General features: G+C 52.7%; 2 protein-coding genes across 3 annotated transcripts in view; both read right to left on the minus strand.

The window, feature by feature from the left end:
* The window catches only part of NPPA (natriuretic peptide A), a 160987-nt gene that overhangs the window by 46555 nt on the left and 96166 nt on the right, over nt 1-18266 (minus strand). The window lies entirely within an intron of this gene.
* On the minus strand, nt 10071-17192 carry KIAA2013 (KIAA2013 ortholog). 2 transcript variants are annotated; one of them, XM_086715696.1, is made up of 4 exons: nt 15972-17192; nt 12856-13154; nt 12301-12780; nt 10071-10772 (listed from the first exon to the last, which is right to left on the minus strand). In XM_086715696.1, exons 1-4 carry the CDS (start codon nt 17002-17004, stop codon nt 10755-10757), a joined length of 1830 nt encoding a protein of 609 aa, XP_086571822.1. In that variant the 5' UTR covers nt 17005-17192; the 3' UTR covers nt 10071-10754. The 2 variants fall into 2 exon arrangements, with proteins under 2 accessions (XP_086571822.1, XP_025780780.2); XM_025924995.2 differs by having other exon boundaries at nt 12301-13154; nt 15972-17191.

The raw sequence follows: 18266 nt of genomic DNA on the forward strand, positions 1-18266 counted from the left end.
ATGTAGTCTTTCCCCTGGGCAGCCATGAGCCCTGCTAATGTGAGACCCATGGAGGGAGAAAGTGAATAAATACTACGAAAGAAAACTAGCAGGGTGTGCACCCAGATCCCAAAGTTGCATCCCATCCATCCCGAAGTTCCTTCCTTGCATTTCTCCACCTCCCAGCCTCCTCCCAGTGGCCAGCTCTCCCTTGCTTGTGACTGTGGGATAGCCACCTCCCAGGGTCCTTTTGATGTCCCTCTGTGTAGATGACCCCCACCCAGGCTCAGGGTGCCTGAGGCAGTTGCCCTAAGTCCAGCCCTGCTCTGCTGGTACCACCATTTGTCACCAGGGAGACCCCTTGAACCCCCGACTCAGGATTGCCCCCCTGAACTCAGGAAACTCCTAGAACCTTCTGCCTGTCCATTTCATCTCTCAGAAACTCACAAATTGCTGAAACAAGAAAAGAAACATTTGAGAACCATACCTGTCCAGATGAATCAGAAAGTGCCGGACAGGGGTGCCTGGGCGGCTCAGTTGGTTAAGCATCCGACTACAGCTCAGGTTTGGGAGTTCGAGTCCCGCATCAGGCTCTCTGCTGTCAGCACAGAGCTTGCTTCGGCTCCTGTCCCCCTCGCTCTCTGCCCCTCTCCCACTGGTTCTCTCTCTCTCTCTCTCTCTCTCTCTTTCTCTCTAAATAAATAAACTAAAAAAGTGCCTACTGGGTATCTCAGATTCATTATAATATTAAAATCCCCCTCCAAATATTCATCCCAAACCCTATTAAAAGGAGCCTGCTTACCCCTGTTTAGGGAGTTCACAGTTTTAGAAAGTATTCCTCGAGGTCTCCTTATTTGCACAAGGAAAGTGACCCTGTGAGGCAGGCAACTCCACTCAGTGTAGTCTGGGTCTACAGCTCTCCAAGGAGCGGGCCCACGTTGGTCCAGTGACAGGTTCAAGCCCTGAGAGAGTCATTTTCCTTTCTTTCTCCCCAGCAAACCGTTCCTCACTTGGCAGCTCAGGTCAGTCAGCATTAAATGCTGGTGGCCGGTGCTGTCCCTGGGCTCCGAGGACAGGGTTTCTATCAAAAGCAGGGCTTTTAAACGTGTGTGTTGTTCACCCTGGGCAAGGAACCACCCAGTGTAATGAGCACCCAAGCACCCAGATTACAGTCTCCAAAGGCCAGTTCCTGGTCAACGGAAGCGGGCTCCTTGGAGAAATAGAGATTCCAGGCAGGAGCCAGGAAATATACGCCCTCGCAGAGGTTCCCAAAAGCCCAAGGTGATATCAATGGGCCATCAAGAAGATTAATACATTCAAAGGATCAAAGCATCTCAAATATATTTAAATCTATGAGTTCATGAAAATACTAACACTCAACTGAGCTAACAGGTCACTGTGATGATTGATTTTTGTGTCAGAGAGCTGGTAAATTACTCTTTACACGTGTCTAGAAGGGTGTTTCTTTTCCTATATATATATATATATATTTTTTTTTTTTTAACGTTTATTTATTTTTGAGAAACAGAGTGCGAGCGGGGGAGAAGCAGAGAGAGGGGGAGACAGAATCCGAAGCAGGCTCCAGGCTCTGAGCTGGCAGCACAGAGCCCAACATGGGGCTCGAACCCACGAACTGTGAGATCACGACCTGAGCTGAAATCTGATGCTTAACCAACTGAGCCACCCCGGCACCCCCTGGAAGAGTGTTTCTGGAAGAGGTTAGTGTTTGAATACCCGGTCTGAGTAGATTGTCCTTCCAAATGCGTGGGCCTCACCTAACCCATTGAGGGGGTCTGAATAGAACACAAGGGGAGAGGAAGGGCGGGTTTGCTCTTTTTTTCTTAGAGCTGGGACATCCATCTTCTGCCATTGGACGTGGGCTCCTGGTCTTGGCCCTAATTTCCACTTACACCACTGGCTTTCCTGGGTCTCCATCTGTAGGTGGCAGATCGTGGGACTTCCAGCCTCCATAATTCCGTGACCCGATTCCCATAATAAATCTCCTCTTACATCTATTTATCTCCCATTTGGCCTACTTTGTGTATGCTAAACATGAGCCATCATTTTAAAGTTTTTTTTTTTAAGTTTATTTTGAGAAAGAGAGTGTGTAGGCAGGGGAGGGGCTGAGAGAAAGGAGAGAGAGAGAGAATCCCAAGCAGGCTCCACACTGTCAGTGCAGAGCCCGATGTGGGGCTAGAACCCACGAACCGTGAGATCATGACCTGAGCTGAAACCGAGTCGGATGCCTAACCAACTGAGCCATCCAGGCACCCCAATAATTTTCAAATTAAAAAAAAATTTTTTTTCAGGGACACCTGGGTGGCTCAGTCGGTTAAGCATCCGACTCTTAATTTTAGCTCAGGTCACGATCTCACAGTTTTGAGAGGTCAAGCCCCACATTGGGCTCTGCACTGGCTTCCAGCAAAGCCTGCTTGGGATTCTCCCTCTCTCTCTGCCCCTCCCCCACTCAGACTGGTGCCCACCCTCTCTCCCTCCCTCCCTCCCTCCCTCTCTCGGTGAATAAATAAACTTTAATAAATAAATTAATTTAAAAAATTTTTTTTAATTTTATTTTTAAGTAATCTCTACACCTAACGTGCAGCTCAAACTCACGACTCCAGGTCAAGAGTCACCTGCTCCACCAACTGAGCCATCCAGGCACCCCTAACTATATTTTTAAAACAAATTTGCGACTGGTAACCTGTGCTTCTTCATTAATAGACCAAATATTGGGATCTAGTAGCAAGTTTAATGACTACCATAATTTCAAAGGCACAATGAGGGGTGCCTGGGTGGCTCAGTCGGTGAAGCGTCCGACTCTTGGTTTCCGCTCAGGTCATGATCTCACGGTTCGTGGGTTCAAACCCTGCGTCAGGCTCAGCGCTGACAGTGCAGAGCCTGCTTGGGATTTCTCTGTCTCCCTCTCTCTCTGCCCCTCCTCAACTCGCACAGTCTCTGTCTCTCTCAAGATAAATAAATAAACTTAAACAAAATTCAAAGGCGCAACAACCATGAGCGATTACTTCAAGATCTCTGCAACAACTATAACGGGGTCATGAATGCGTTCATTGTCATCTGTGACAATGACGTAAGTGCCAAAGTTAACCATGGGAGGGAATGCTAAATTTCAGCCAGAGGATGGTGAAAATGAAACCTATCCAGGTTGGCAGGCCCTCTGAATTCTGCCTGCGGACCCGGGGTTAGGAGCTCTGACCTCCGTTCTTTTGCCTCCAGCTACTCAGTGCAAACCATCCGCTGTGTGGGTAGAAAGTTTTGAACTTATCAGAGCACGTTCACACACAGTCCTCTATTTAAGTGGGACTTCCTGACCATCTCCTGAAGTGGGAAGGTGCTATTAGACCCATTTTACAGGTGGGAACCTGGAGTCTAAACGCTTACCTCACTGATGGGAGGTTGTGCGATGATAATGACCGAGCTGGAGATGGAATCAGATCCCCCAACTCCCAGCCCGCTTCCGACTCTTTTATATCCAGCTCTCCCTTCCCCAGAAATGCTGCCTAATTACCTTGCGGCCAAGTTCTATTTTGAGAGAATCCACAGCCTTCCTCCTGGGCTCGCCCGCCTCTGTTTTGTCATATGTCGGGACACCCACACAGCGGTCCCATGGATTCCTATGGCGCTTGGGCAGCCAGGAGCGATGTGAGCAGAGTGGTAATGGCCCTGCCGATGGGAGGCTGTCAATCCTGCGAGGCACTGGCGACCTCCCTTTGACCTTTGGCAAGGCATCCTCTTTCACTCTCAGTTTCTACTTCTGTAAAACAGGGTGATAAACTGTCCTCCCTTGGTTTCGGGGGAAGCCGTAAAGATTGGCTACAATTATGACAGTAACGCGGGGAGAGGACGTGGAGTCCATGGGAGGGAGCGTCACCTGTGATGTTGTCATTGCCACGAGCTAGGTCTGAGAGCCTACCCACCCTTGCCTTTAGAAGTCAAAGATCCGCGATGAGGGAAACAAAGGCAAGAGAAATGTAGCTTAAATTAAATCTCCTTACAGCCTGCAGCTCGCGGATAGACACCTGAAACGTGCAGAACGTGACCTTGCTCAAGGAACTCATGGCTGCCTTACTTCCTTGATGTTTTAGTTTTTTTTTATTTAAAAAAAAAATTTTTTTTAACGCTTATTTATTTTTGAGACAGAGAGAGACAGAGCATGAACAGGGGAGGGGCAGAGAGAGAGGGAGACACAGAATCTGAAACAGGCTCCAGGCTCTGAGCAGTCAGCACAGAGCCCCACGCGGGGCTCGAACTCATAGACTGTGAGATCGTGACCTGAGCCGAAGTCAGACGCTCAACCAACTGAGCCACACAAGCACCCCGATGTTTTAGTTTTATTAAAGACTAAAAGTAACCCTATCTTACCAGTAGCTAGCCCCTCAAGGTCCTTGAAAACCTTGCTTTCAAATTCCTCAGAGGGTGCCTGGGTGGCTCAGTCCGTTAAGCATCCGACTTCAGCTCAGGTCGTGATCTCCCGGTTTGTGGGTTCGAGCCCCGCGTCGGGCTCTGTGCTGTCAGAGCCCGGAGCCCGCTTCAGATTCTGTGTCTCATTCTCTCTGCCCCTCCCCCACTGTGCTCTGTGTCTCTCTCTCTGTCTCTCAAAAATAAACGTAAAAAAAAAATTCCTTAGAGACTTACACTATCTCCCTCCCTCCACAACCCTAAAAATATACAATCAGTCACTCCTCACAACCCCAGTGCAGCTCTTTCTGCCCACGGATCCTGTCCCTGTGCTTTTCTTTTTTTTTTTTTTTTTTTTTTTTTATATATTTTTTTTAATTTTTTTTTTCAACGTTTATTTATTTTTGGGACAGAGAGAGACAGAGCATGAACGGGGGAGGGTCAGAGAGAGAGGGAGACACAGAATCGGAAACAGGCTCCAGGCTCTGAGCCATCAGCCCAGAGCCTGACGCGGGGCTCGAACTCAGGGACCGCGAGATTGTGACCTGGCTGAAGTCGGACGCTTAACCGACTGCGCCACCCAGGCGCCCCCTTGTGCTTTAATAAAATCACCTTTTCACACCAAAGACGTCTCAAGAATTCCTTCTTAGCCGTTTTCTCAAGAACCCCATCACCATGGATCAATAAACCCCACCTCTCTTTACAGGATTCTACACTCTGGACAAACTGGAGTATTACTGTCCTCTTGCCTCCCGAAATGTCCCCACCCACGTCTGTATACTTACTCATGCTCTGCCCACGACCTGGAAAGTCCTGTCCCATGCCTTAGCCTGGTGGACACCCATCATCCCTCAGGTTCCAGCTTCCTCCAGGGAGCCACCCCTGATGCTCCAGCGGAGACGTTCAGTGTGCCAGCCCCACGCTCCCACTCTCTGATCGCAGTGTAATTGGCTTCTTATCTGTCTGTCTCCCCTTCATACTGTGCATCCCCTGAGGTCAGGGACTCTGTGTGGCCCCCTCCCTTTTCCGGGGCTCAGTGCCTTGTGGTCTCTGAGCTTCACTTGCCTCATCTGCAAAATGGGAATGAAACTTCCCCTGCAGGGCACACTGGACCCAGGAGCTTTGCTGCCAAGCATCTATTCTTCTCCTTCCTGATAAGAGTACCCCAAATTTCCTTTGAGAAACCACCTCTCTCCCAGTATCCTCTGTTCAGTGGCTGGAGATTGACCCCATCTCAGCTGAAGAGGTGGCCTGATTGGCCTAACCTAACGGACATATCCCTTGCAGCCTGGCCACAGCGATTGGCTGGGGGGTGGGTTGTCCATTGGGAGGTGAACCTCTGAACCGCGGGTGGGAACAGTGAGACTCAGACGCTGCTGACTTTGCTGGGAGGGCATCAGGCTTGGGATAACTGGGGTCATTTTGTTACCACAAAGGTAACTAGTCTGTGGATGGGAGCCAAGCTACAGGAAGCAGGGCTAAGATCTGGGCCCTACTGATGTCACTTGAGTTCTTGATCAAACCATTCCTGAACTCCTGCTGGACTACTCTGTGAACCAATACTTTTCCTTCTGTTTAAACCACTTACAATTAAAGTTTTCTGTCACTCGCAACCCCAAACACAAGGATTAAATGGCGTAATGCAGACAAATGCAATTCCACAAACATTCTTGGACCATCTACCCCGTGCTAGTTTCTGGCCATCCCGAAACAAAAAGACAGAGGTAGCCACTGCCTTCACAAAACTTAAGTGCCAAGCACACAATAGATGTTCATCAAATGTAATCTTTCCCGCTTTGCCACCCAAGGGCCAGATGCATGGCCTGCTAGAAGATTCACAATGAATATTTACTGAACCAAAAGATACATCCAAAGCTTCCGTTGGCCAAAGTCTGGAGAAGAGGCTCCCGGGAACCCGGAGAGCCAGACCACCGATAGCTTGTTTCAGGTAAAGCAGTTTGCTGAGCCGGTGCCCAGCAGCCAAGATGACCCCACCGTCCCTGAGCCTCCTTTCTGCAGGCAGGGCGCCTCACCATAGCAAATGGTGTGATCCACGCAATGGCCAGACTCTGAACCAGGCTTCAGAAGCTCAGACCACTGCCGCTTCCTGTGGTGGGTGGGGGAGGGTAAAAACAAGACCCCCGAGCTGGAAGTTATCTTGTTCGTTTTGAAGCCAGGCATCCTTTAAGAATCCGACACAAGGGGCACCTGGGTGGCTCAGTCGGTTAAGCATCTGACTTCAGCTCTGGTCAGGATCTCGCAGTTCACGAGTTCAAGCCCTGGGTCGGGTTCTATGGGCTCTGTGCTGACAGCTCGGAGCCTGGAGCCTGCTTCAGATTCTGTGTCTCCCTCTGTCTGCCCCTCCCCCACTCGTGCTCTCTCTCTCTCTCTCTCTCTCTCTCTCTCTCTCTCTCTCTCTCCCTCCCTCTCAAAAATAAATAAAAACATTTTTTTAATTAAAAAAAAAAAGAATCTGAGGAAAGTTACAGAACATCTCAAGAAAGAAAAAAAAAAGTGCATACATTTGGCCATTCTGGGGTCCTTGGATCCAACGAAGCCAGGTTACAGATTCTGAGCAACAAAACCTGTAAGGTTTCTTCTTCATCTAAGACCCTGTGAATCTCTGTTTCTTGGTTTGTTTTCGCCTCCAAAAAGTTCCATTCCTCCACTGCAAGAACATGCCTGTCTTAGTCTGTTTGGGCTCTTATAACAGGGTGCCAGGGACTGGGGGCTTAGAAAGGAGGACACCTGGGTGGCTCAGTCAGTCTGACTCTTGCTTTCGGCTCAGGTCATGATCTCACGGTTTGTGGGTTCAAGCCCCGCGTCGGGCTCTGCACTGACAGCGCAGAGCCTGCTTGGGATTCCCTCTCCCTCTCTCTCTGCCCCTCCCCCCAAAATAAATAAACTTTAAAACAAAAAAAAATTTTTAATAATAAATACATTTTTAAAAAGAAAGGGAATGCAAGCTGGTCCAGCCACTCTGGAAAACAGTATGGAGGTTCCTCAAAAAATTAAAAATAAAACTAGCCTACGACCCAGCAATTGCACTACTGGGTATTTATCCAAGGAATACACGTGTGCTGTTTCGAAGGGACACATGCACCCCCATGGTTATAGCAGTGCTATCGACAATAGCCAAAGTATGGAAAGAGCCCAAATGTCCATTGATGGATGAATGGATAAAGAAGATGTGGTTTATATAGACAATGGAGTATTACTCGGCAATCAAAAAGAATGAGATCTCGCATTTACAACTACGTGGATGGAACTGGAGGCTATTATGCTAAGTGAAATTAGTCAGTCAGAGAAAGACAAAAATCATATGACTTCACTCATATGAAGACTTCAAGAGACAAAACAGATGAACATAAGGGAAGGGAAAAAAAAGAATATAAAAACAGAGAGGGGGACAAATCATAGGAGACTCTTAAATATGGAGAACAAACTGAGGGTTACTGGAGGGGTTGTGGGAGGGGGGTGGGCTAAATGGGTAACGGACAGTAAGGAATTTACTCCTGACATCATTGTTGCACTACATGCTAATTTGGATGTAAATTTAAAAATAAATAAAGTAGTAATAAATACATAATACATCTCTAAAAAAAAAATTTTTTTTTTTTTTAAAGAAACAACAGGCAGGTGCTTCCCACAGTTCTGGGGGCTGGAAGTCCGGAATCGGGGACCAGCACGTGCGTTCTGGTGAGCACCCCTTCTGGGCTGTTAGACGCCTGTTGTGGCCTCACCCCACACACAGGCGAGGACAAGGGTGCTCTCTGCGGTCTCTCTTACTAGGGCAAGAATCCCATTTGGGAGGACTCCACCCTAATGACCTAGTCACCTCCCCCAGGGCTCCCTCTAAACACCATCACACTGGGGGTTAGGATTTCAACATGTGAATTTGGGGGACGGGGACACAGAGCAAAAGGTGGGCTGAGAGGAGGGGGGCTGTCAGGGTGTCATGGAGAGGACGTGACCTCCAGTGATCCGTGAGCTGGCCCCAGGTGATCAGAGGCTCCTCACCCCTTCCCTGGCCCTGGATGTGGGATCTGAGTGCCTTTCCTGCTCCCAGAGGCTGCTCCAAGGGGACAGCACTATGATGGTGACTGAGCGCGTCTGAACCCAGGTAAGACCTCTGTAGAAGCTTTAATGTGTGGCAGGCGGGTGCCGGGCTCCACTGGTCTTACAGCCCAAGACAAGCCTCTTAGAGTAAGTTCCCTTCTTACTCCACCTGCTGCCTACCCCCCTGGAGTGGCCTGCCTCATTCTTTGGTCTCTCCCCGCTCTCTTGAACAGAGACCAGGTTCAGATGACTGCTAGGAAACTCCTAGGGGACTTGCAAATCAGCAGGGGCCCACGATGCAGGTCGGTTTTCAGGGAGCTAATACATGTCCATACTGAGCCCTCAGCTTTTGGGAAGTGCTAAGTAGCATGAAATTAAATTTCCCATTCCAGGTTTCCACCCCTGAGAAAGCAGCTTGGTAAGATTCCAAGGGGATCCTAACCTCCTCCCACAGAGGCCCGCGAGGATGTCCAGTAAGCGACCCGCAGTGAGTGCTCGACGCGAGCTGTAATTCACAAGGAGTTTATTGAAATTCTGGTTGTTCAGTCAGTCTTTCCGGGGCAGCAGGTACATGGGTTTGTTTTTACCGTTTAGGAGCCTCTAATAGGCCGAGTTCCAAGCCAAACAGAGGGGCGGAACATTAAGTGTGGCTCTTGTCAAGCAGCTTCCACCTTGTTTTTTTTTTTAATGTTTATTTACTTTTGAGAGAGAGTGCCAACAGGGGAGGGGCAGACACAGAATCTAAAACACGCTCCAGGCTCCGAGCTGTTAGCACAGAGCCCGACGCGGGGCGGGGCTCAAACACCAACTGTGAGATCACGACCTGAGCCAAAGTCAGACGCTTAATGGACTGAGCCACCCAGGCTCCCCAAGCAGCTTCTACTCTTAACGAAACAACTGGAGGGCCCGTCACACCGTAAACCACATCCAGCTGCACCCCGTGAGATTCCTGCTTTCCTAAATGGGTAGGCCAGCCAATGACCCACGGCTGGACAAGGAAGGCACTTCTGAGCTCTGCACCATCCAGGGAAGGTGGGTGGAGCCAGGACAACTCATGGTAGAGGTGGAGATACAGGTTTCCTTTCCCTCCCAGCATGCCATTGAGTGTCATTCTGCTGGTGGCAAGCAGACCAAGCTTCGCAGGGAGTCATGCTGCAGCACCCACAACGCTGTGCCCACGGCCTCCCAAGGCGGGCTGCCAGGCCTAGCTCAGTCCCTTTCTGGTCCTGGGCCCAGCCCCATTCTCCTCCCCACCAGGCAGGGTCATCAGATCCTACAACCACCACCACCAACAGGCAGAAGGCCATTGGGGCTGGCAAAACCCAGGACAGACAAATCTAGGCTGTTTAGGGCAGGTGGGGGAGAGGCACTGCAGCAGGCAAGGGGCCGGGCTGACGCTCCTCAATCCGCCCGCTCTGCCGGGTGACCTGGCGAACCAACACCCCCCCCCACCAAGTGGATCGGCGTCTTCTCAAGAGGAGTATTAGGTGTGGGGGGGAATCAGCCATCCCCAAAGGGCTGGGCAGCCCATCTGCTTCAGACACTACCTGAAAGTCAGCTGATGGAGGAAGATACGCTGTCTCCAGAGGTTTCAAACCACACACAAACCGATCATGGAAGTTTGAAAGAGATTTATTTAAAAACAGAACAAAAAAAAAAAGCTTTGGTATTTCAAAACCCAACAATCATCAACCCCTAGAAAGTTAAATACCTCCCCCTAAAGCCCAGAAGTACAAAAGCACAGATCTCCACAGGCTCATGGTAAGAAAGAGACGACGTGCAAACCGGGGAGGACCCGAGACCCACGCTCTCCACGCAGGCGCAGGTGCAGGCGGCAGGGCCTCCGGATGCCCCCCCCCCGGGGGCGGCGTAGGTCGGAAATCCCCGCCCGAGATTCACTGTCTGAAGGGGGTGCAAAAACCATCCGGCAAACTCTCAACAACAATAAATTAAAAATTCAGTCAAGAAAGAACACATTAAATTAGGAATAGAACACAACTTTTCCTAGACAGGGCTTTTCAAAAGAGGCTCTGTTTCCTGGGGCAGGAGAAGGGGGGAAAGCAGGAGTGAGTTCGATTTCAAGTATTTTCCATACAGGTTCATTTTATTGAGTCGAAAGCTTACAAAAAGTCCACCGGCCCTCCCCTCCCGCTCCCCGATGCAGACTCCTGAACATCCACACGCACTCTGCGTCACTGGCGTCCCCAACAAAGGCACAAAAGGGTGGGTGCGTTCGAAGGATCCCCTGTTCGTGCAGCAGGACTTTCGGTGCTGGGTGTCTTGTGCAGATGGGACTTCACTCAGACACTGGGATCTTCCTGTTCAATTAACAAAACAAGCTGTTATTGTTCACCACCAACCCCGTGGAAGCTACAGAAATCTCACGCGGGGCAGGTGACGGGGACGCCCCTGGTGGCATCCCGCCCGGGCGATGGTCCGGCTCTGCAGACACTGTGGCCCAGGGACGTGCTAGAGCCACCGTGGGGTTGGTGGCCCGGACACCTCCTCGGGCTGACGCAGTGTTCGCTGGGCTCTGCCCTGGCGGGACCCCACCTCGAGCGCGAGTCAACTGAGGGCCACGGGGTAGCACCCCAAAATTAGGGGTCTGGCCTGTCCCCTGGATCGGGTGGGGAACCGGGGGCAGACGGGTATATGGCAGATTAAGAGCAGAGAAGCCGACCAGACAGCAGGGAGGAGCAGCCTGCCGGCTTAACAGAGGCCGTCAGACCCACGCAATGCAAACGGAGCACCTGTTTTGTTACAGCTCGGCCACGTTTCTCTTTCATCTGACCTTCCATTTGTTCTCCAAGCTCCAGGCTCAGACCTGCTGCCCACCCCGCTCCCACTCCGTCAGGGCTGAGAGCTGCTTCTTCGCAAGGCCTGGCCTCGGGCCAGAAACTAGAAACCAGAAGGCACAAAGCCCTCTGTGGAGGTGAGGAGGCATTTCTCCAGAGCTGGCCCAGGCTCCTCAACTGCTCGGGAGCACAGACCCAGAGCTCTTGAATCTATCTCTGCACATGCTAGTGCGACAAGAGGAGAGGAGAGAAAGGGAAGCGAGCCCCGCTCCCTCTGGAGAACCGTCTCCCTCTGGAGACTGCCAGCGATGGGCTTCCTTCTGTTCCCTCTCCCGGGGAATCCTGGCAGCAACGGAGCATGGAGCACTCGGTGGTGGGGCAGAAGGGGCGGCTTCCCCTGGGACGGAGTCGGATCCCCAAGACACATTCCTGATGAGAGTCTCACAGCGACCATGCTCAAAGTCATGGCTTCCTGGGGGCCAAGGTGTTTGAGGAAATGAGAGGAATGACCTCGCCTTGTGCTGACGAGATGGCCACCTTAGCTGGCCCACAGCGAGAGGCACGAGCAGGCCCTCAGGAGGGAGCACAGGGGGCTCACCTGAGGCTTAGATAGCAGTTTCCGGTCTATCTAGGGGCTTGTTGCAATTATTATTTTAAGTTTAGTTATTTATCTTGAGGGAGGGGGGTGCATGCAAGCTGGGGAAGGGCAGAGAGGAGGAGACAGAGAGAATCCCAAGCAGGCTCCACACTGTCATTGCAGAGCCCGACGCGGGGCTCGATCTCGTGAACCGTGAGATCATGGCCGGAGCCAGAATCAAGAGTCGGACACTTAACTGACTGAGCCACCCGGGTGCCCCACCGCTGTCCCTCCCTATGGTCTCCTCTCAGAAGTCGCTTTCTGATAGCCTCTGCAAACACGCTCACTCCTGTCTGTGTTGCGGGCTGAGGGTACTGGCTTAGGAGGACACCCCATTGCCTCCCCCTGTCCTAGTCTGAGGCTAGAACACGAGGCCGGGGCCTCAGGCTCTGAAGACCCAGGGGGGCTTTATACCTTACTCCTGAAGAGGGGCTTGGCCCCAGGCCCACAGTACTCGTTGTAGATGAGCTTGAAGAGGAAGAGGTGGAAGAGGGTGATGAGGGAGGCCACGCTGAACCAGAAGAGGAAGGGCAGCCCGGGGTCCTGCTGGGCCATGTGCTCGTCGTGGGCCAAGATGGCCTTGAGGTGCAGCGTGTGGCGCAGGTCCTGCAGGTGCATGAGGTCGGTGGAGATATAGAGCAGCGGCGTGATGGGCTGCGTCACCATGACCGGGAAGGTGTGGCCCTGGGGCGCCGAGGTCAGCTCCACGGGCTCCTCCAGGCAGCCGGCCTCACAGGCGTAGATCCTGACGGGCTGGCCGCGGGCCTCCACGGACACGTGCAGGTACGGCTTGCCCTCGGGGTCCGCGAGCACGGCTAGGTCGATGTGGTCGTTCTTGTAGCGGATGCCGTGCAGGGCATAGCTGTTGTGCAGCACGTCGGGGTCGGCCTGGAACTGGAGGTGGTTCTCGGTGAACTGCAGCCCCCCGAAGCTCAGCACCATGCCCTGCAGGATGCCTGGGGCGCCCACCTTCACCAGCCCCTTGCAGCCGCGCTTCTGCAGGGTCAGCTTCCACAGGTCAGAGAGCTGCAGGATCTGCTGGACGGACGACAGCCGGCCCGGCCACAGGTTCTCGGCGTGCATGGTGGCGTGGCCGCTGAAGCAGTGATCTTCGTAGTTGAGCGTCGACTCCATCTGGTCGCGCTCCCTGTGGCTCAGGCTGGGGTTGAGCAGCGGGGCTGGTGAGCAGGAGAGCATGTAGTACAGCGTCAGGTTCACGGTCAGGCCAGACGGGGTGTGGGCGTCCGTGATCTTCTTCATCTCCACACCTGAAAGGCCACAAAGGTTGCACGTTAAGCGGGGACGGCCCGGCCGGGAAGATGAGGTTCTGAAGGGAAGAGCGGGAGCGACGGAAATGGCAGCTCCAGCCTCCCCTGAGCTCTGGCTCCCTCACGTGACCAACTTGACCCGGTGGGCCTGAAGCCTAAAATCCTGTTCAAGGTGGGGCCTCCTGGGGCGCCTGGGTGGCTCGGTCAGTTGGACGTCCAACTTCGGCTCGGGTCCCGATCTCAGGGTTCGTGAGTTCAGGCCCCACATCAGGCACCACTGTCAGTGCATAGCCTGCTTTGGATCCGTAGTCCCAACCCCCCATTCCCACCCCTCCCCACTTGCACTCTCTCTCAAAAATAAATAAACATTAAATCCTATACATAGTAACATACATAACATAATAAACATAAATCCTGCCAGCGCCCAGAAGAACACAGACGTGGCCGGGACATGGTGCCGGTTGAAGAGTCCAGCACGCCCCCCGCCCCCCTGCCCTCTGCCTCCGAACACCGTCATCAGCGCTCTGGCCCATCCTGGGTTGCTCCTTGCCATCATCCTGTGCTCCAGTCCTGGAGCTTTAAATAACATCTGAACACCGGATCTCCCAAATCTGTATGAATTCTAGACTCAGAACAGCTAACTGCCCATTTGGGGTCTCCACCCAGACGCCTGACAGGCATTTGGGACCTGACGTGCTCTGAGTTCTTCCAGCCCCAAAGCAATCTTTCCACAAATTATCTCCAGACGCTTGCTCGAGCGCTCCCCACAAATTCAGGAGTCACCCTCCAGTCCTCACGCCCACGCCCAGTCCGTGCAAAGTCCCGGTGGCGCCACTTCTGAAAGTATCAGAAGCCATCCACTTCTGTCTCCACGGCCACAACTCAGGTGCCAGCCACCCTCCTCTTTCACCTCAGCTCCTGCAAAATCCTCTCATCTGGTCTCCATGTCCCACTTTTGTTCCTTATAGTCTATATTCTGGATAGAACAGCCAGGGGATCCTGAAAAATGTACATCCGACAGTTGTCTCTGCTCTCCCTTCCACCCCACGTACAATCAAATTCACAGTCGTCACCACAGTCTACAAGGCCCTTCGGGATCTGGCTACCTCGACCCCTCCCTGGCTTGCTACCCACCAGCCACCCTGGCCTCTCAACCAAACCTGCTCTTGTCTTAGGGCCTCTGACTTGCCAGCTCCCTCTAGATCATCACATGGTCAGTTTCTTGCTATTCAGGTCTTAGCTTAAGTGCTTCCTCCTTGGAAAGGCCTCCCCAACAAATGGAGCTAAACAGAGGCCCCCACCCCACTCTGAACCCCACCCAGTCATCCTCAATCACGTACTTTCAATTTTTCTCTACGGAACTTTAAAAATTTTTTTTTAAGTTTATTTTGAGAGAGAGAGATTGCACAAGCGCTACTGGAGACAGAGACAGAGAGAGAGAATCCCAAGGAGGCTCCTCACTGTCAGCACAGAGCCTGACACAAGAAATCAAGGGCTGGCTGGTTTAACTGACTGAGCCACCCAGGCGCCCCGCTCTATGGAACTTCGTATTCTAAAGAGCAATCTGGCTTATTTATTCAGACTTTCACTTTTCTACTATTGTCTTCCTCCCATCCAGAATTTAAGCAAGCACCACGAAACAGGCGCTTTGTTCTGGTCACTTCTCTATCCGTCGTATGGAGCACAGTCCCTGGCAGGATTCTATCAATACTTGCTGAACGAGTGAAACACTTTGAGCAACTAAATACAAGGATTTAGACAACGAGCACCCTGGAAACCAAAATCTCTCTTTCACCTAGAATAGGATTTCCTTTACTTCAACAGTCTTTAGGGGAAGGAAGTTTTTATTTGGTGGGTGCATTCCACCTGCTGGAGAGGTTCCATTCCCTTCCAGTCAATGGAGCACATGACCCCTGATCTCAGTTGTTGAGTTCAAGCCCCGCGAACCGCAGAGGTCACTTTAAAAAAAAAAGGCGGGGGGGGGGGGGCCTGGGTGGCTCAGTTGGTTAAACATCCCACTCGATTTCAGCTCATCATGACCTCATGGTTCATGAGTTTGAGCGCCACTGTGGGACTCCATGCTGACTGTGCAGAGCCTGCTTGGGATTCTCTCTCTGCCCCTCCCCTGCTCATATGCTCTCTCGATCTCTCTCTCAAAATACACTTTAAAAGGGTGGGGTGGGGGGGATGCCTGGGTGGTTGAGTCGGTTAAGCATCCGGCTTTGGATCAGGTCGTGATCTCACAGTCCGTGAGTTCGAGCCCTGCATTGGGCTCTCTGCTATCAGTGCAGAGATTCTCTGCAGACCCTCTCCGGCTTGCATTCTCTCTGCCTCTCTCAAAAATAAACAAACATGTAAAAAAAAAAAAAAAAAAAAAGCGCATGCCTGTCACCAGCCAGACTGTGAGGGACTGAGGAAAGAATCTGGGGACCTGCCAGGCCCTTCTGACTGATTTACCCTTTACAAGCTGACCCCCAAAACCACTCTCCAAATCAGGCCTCATTTATGAGGACAAATAACAGTAAGGCCTGTCTTTTACGCTCATTCCTCCCTCAGACTCACAGAAGACCTCTGAGGTGCTCCTGTTATTACTGAACACAAGCCCACGGAGATCAGTAAACTGGTCCCACGTCGCTCGCACAAATACCAAGCGGTGGAGCAGAGTCAGCCCAGGTCAATGGCCAAGCTCCCTTTAACCACCCCCACTGCTCCCCTTCAGGGTCAACTCTGCAGACTTTAGTGGGGCATCTCCAGGGTGGGCTGCGGAGGCCCTGGTGTAAGGTGTGCACTGTGGCCCAAGAACTGGCCAGGCCTCACCTGGGCTGAAGAGCTGAGCCCAGAGGCGCTGGTGGTCTTGAAGCAGCTCAGCCGCTGGCATCTCCAAGAGCTCCAGCATTTCCTTCCGTGCCAAATCCTGGACCACCTTGAGCTCCTTGGCTGCTTTGTTTTTGAGCACCTGGGGGTTAATAGGGCCTGAAACATGCACCACCCACAACACTGTCTCGTCCAGTTGTGTCTTGGGAGCCACCTGGAGCCGGTTCACTAGCTTCTTGGCCGCCACCACCACCAGGTGCACCAGCCCCGTGGGAAAAGGCGGGGACCGGCCCGAGTAGAGGAGGAACTGATGATCTCCCACCTTCTCCAGGGTACTGGTGAAGGCTCTGGGGACCGGGCCGGCAGTGGGCCCCACGGTCTGCAGCGCGGCCACCCTCTCCGTGGGATTGTTGAGCTGGATACGCTGCAGATAGACGTGGGGTCGGCCCCGGTGCGCCAGAAAGTCCTCTTGCAGCAGCACGCAGTCGCGGCCGGATCCGGTGACGAGGCCGGAGGCCGAAGCGGGTCCGGGGGCGGCGGCCGCAGGGCCGGGGCCTGAGGTCCCGAGCTGCAGGCAACGCACTCGGCGCAGCAGCCCTTCACGCAGCAACAGTACTGACTCTCCGGCTTCGGAGAGCGCACTCAGCGGTCGCAGCTGCACGAAGGGCACGAAGTCCGGTGCCACGGCGGGCTCTCGCTCTCCAGGAGTCACCCACAGCCGGTTGGCGGCCACGTCCAGTGCCAGGAAGCCGTTGGCCACCAGGGCCGGCACTCCAGGGCCCAGTGGGACAGCCTCGCCGCGCTCCCGCAGGCCGCGCCAGGCGCGGGTGGCCGCCTCCAGGCAGGCGGAGGACTCGGCGGCGCCCGGTTCGCCGCGGGACCAGGGCAGCAGGTGCAGGCCGCCCGCGGCCCGCCGCGCCCCGGAGCCGGCGAACCACAGAAGCAGCAGCAGGAGGCCGAGCAGGCAGAGTAGGCGGCGGGCCCAGCTGCTCGACAGCAGTCCCGGCAGCCCCTTAAGCCGCTGCTGCAGCCACATCGGGCCGCCAGGCGCGGCGCGGGGGCGGCCGCCGGGCCCGCCGCCCAGCCCACCGGCCCGGCCGCCCGCGCCTCACTCCCCGGCCCGGACCGCGGCGCCCACCCCGGCCCCTGCCGCAGCCGCCGCAGCAGCAGCCACCGCTGCTTCCTCCTCCCTCTCGGTTGCCACCGGCCGTCAAACAACCCCGGCCGTCAAGCGCCGCCGAGTCTTTTGCGACACAAGGGGAAGGAAAGGGCGGAGGGAAGAGACAGGGGCGGGTCGGAGAGAAGGGGGCGGAGCTTCGGCGAGGAACTGACCGGAGCCGCAGGGGCTGGACCACCCGTTCCCCCGCTGATAGAGCGAAGTCAGAGACCGCTGGGGTCTTTGGGGGGGGGGGGGGGGGCGGAGGCGTGAGAGCGTCCAACTTACTTGTAAAAAAAACACTGAGCCAGCCATACTGAACACGTGTTGGGCCCCATTTGCTACTGATGGTTTCAACAGCCCTACGATTAAAAAAAAAAAAAAAAATTTAACTTTTGTGTAAAAATGACGATTTTCCCTGCAAAAAAACCCTTAGTACAGGGAAGAAAGAGAGAGAAGAAAGAAAGAAAGAAAGAAAGAAAGAAAGAAAGAAAGAAAGAAAGAAAGAAGAAAGAAAAGAAAGAGACAAGAAAGAAAGAAGCCACCGTAAACTAGACTTTATACAAAATATTTTGTTGCCAACTCTTCCAGATCAGCATATGGAGACACGAATCCCGCCCAGGACTGTCTCATTTCTCTGCCACACCACGTCATCTTCTTGATGTCACCCTGAGTTTTAACTTATTAAATAACATAAGACACTAAAGTCTCATTATTTGAAAATGACTTTAAATTGTGAATCATCCATGCAAAAGAGAAATTTTGCTTTGTTTCTAAGGGAAAAAATTCAATATGAGCACAGGGGAGGACAATGGAGCAATTGTTTCCACTTTGGTTTCAGGACATTCCAAAGTCAGACAGTGCTACTCAGTTGTTGAAAATTTTAAACGGTCATTTGAGGTGGCTTCTTGTGGGCTGTGAGCAGACATATGTTTGCAGAGTTGGGAATGCCAGCACCCCTTGAGAAGGTGCCTGTCCAGGTGATCCTGCAACTATGCTTACCTTTTTTTTTTTTTCCAAGGCTATTATCAAAGCATAAACACAACTGTTTTTTAATAGTTTATTTATTTATAATGTGTATTTTTTTAATTTAATTTTTTATTTTAAAAATTTACATCCAAATTAGCATATAGTGCAACAAT

This window comes from Puma concolor, chromosome C1 (assembly GCF_028749965.1).
Source record: "Puma concolor isolate L17-30 chromosome C1, mPumCon1.1.hap2, whole genome shotgun sequence".
NCBI classification, from domain to species: domain Eukaryota; kingdom Metazoa; phylum Chordata; class Mammalia; order Carnivora; family Felidae; genus Puma; species Puma concolor.

Excerpts from the sequence above, each read along its gene's own strand:
- KIAA2013 (XM_025924995.2), bottom strand. The coding sequence starts at position 17,004 with ATGTGGCTGCAGCAGCGGCTTAAGGGGCTGCCGGGACTGCTGTCGAGC. Across the intron at positions 13,155-15,971 it reads GGCTCAGCTCTTCAGCCCAG|GTGTGGAGATGAAGAAGATC; the intron begins GTGAGGCCTGGC and ends GTGGCCTTTCAG.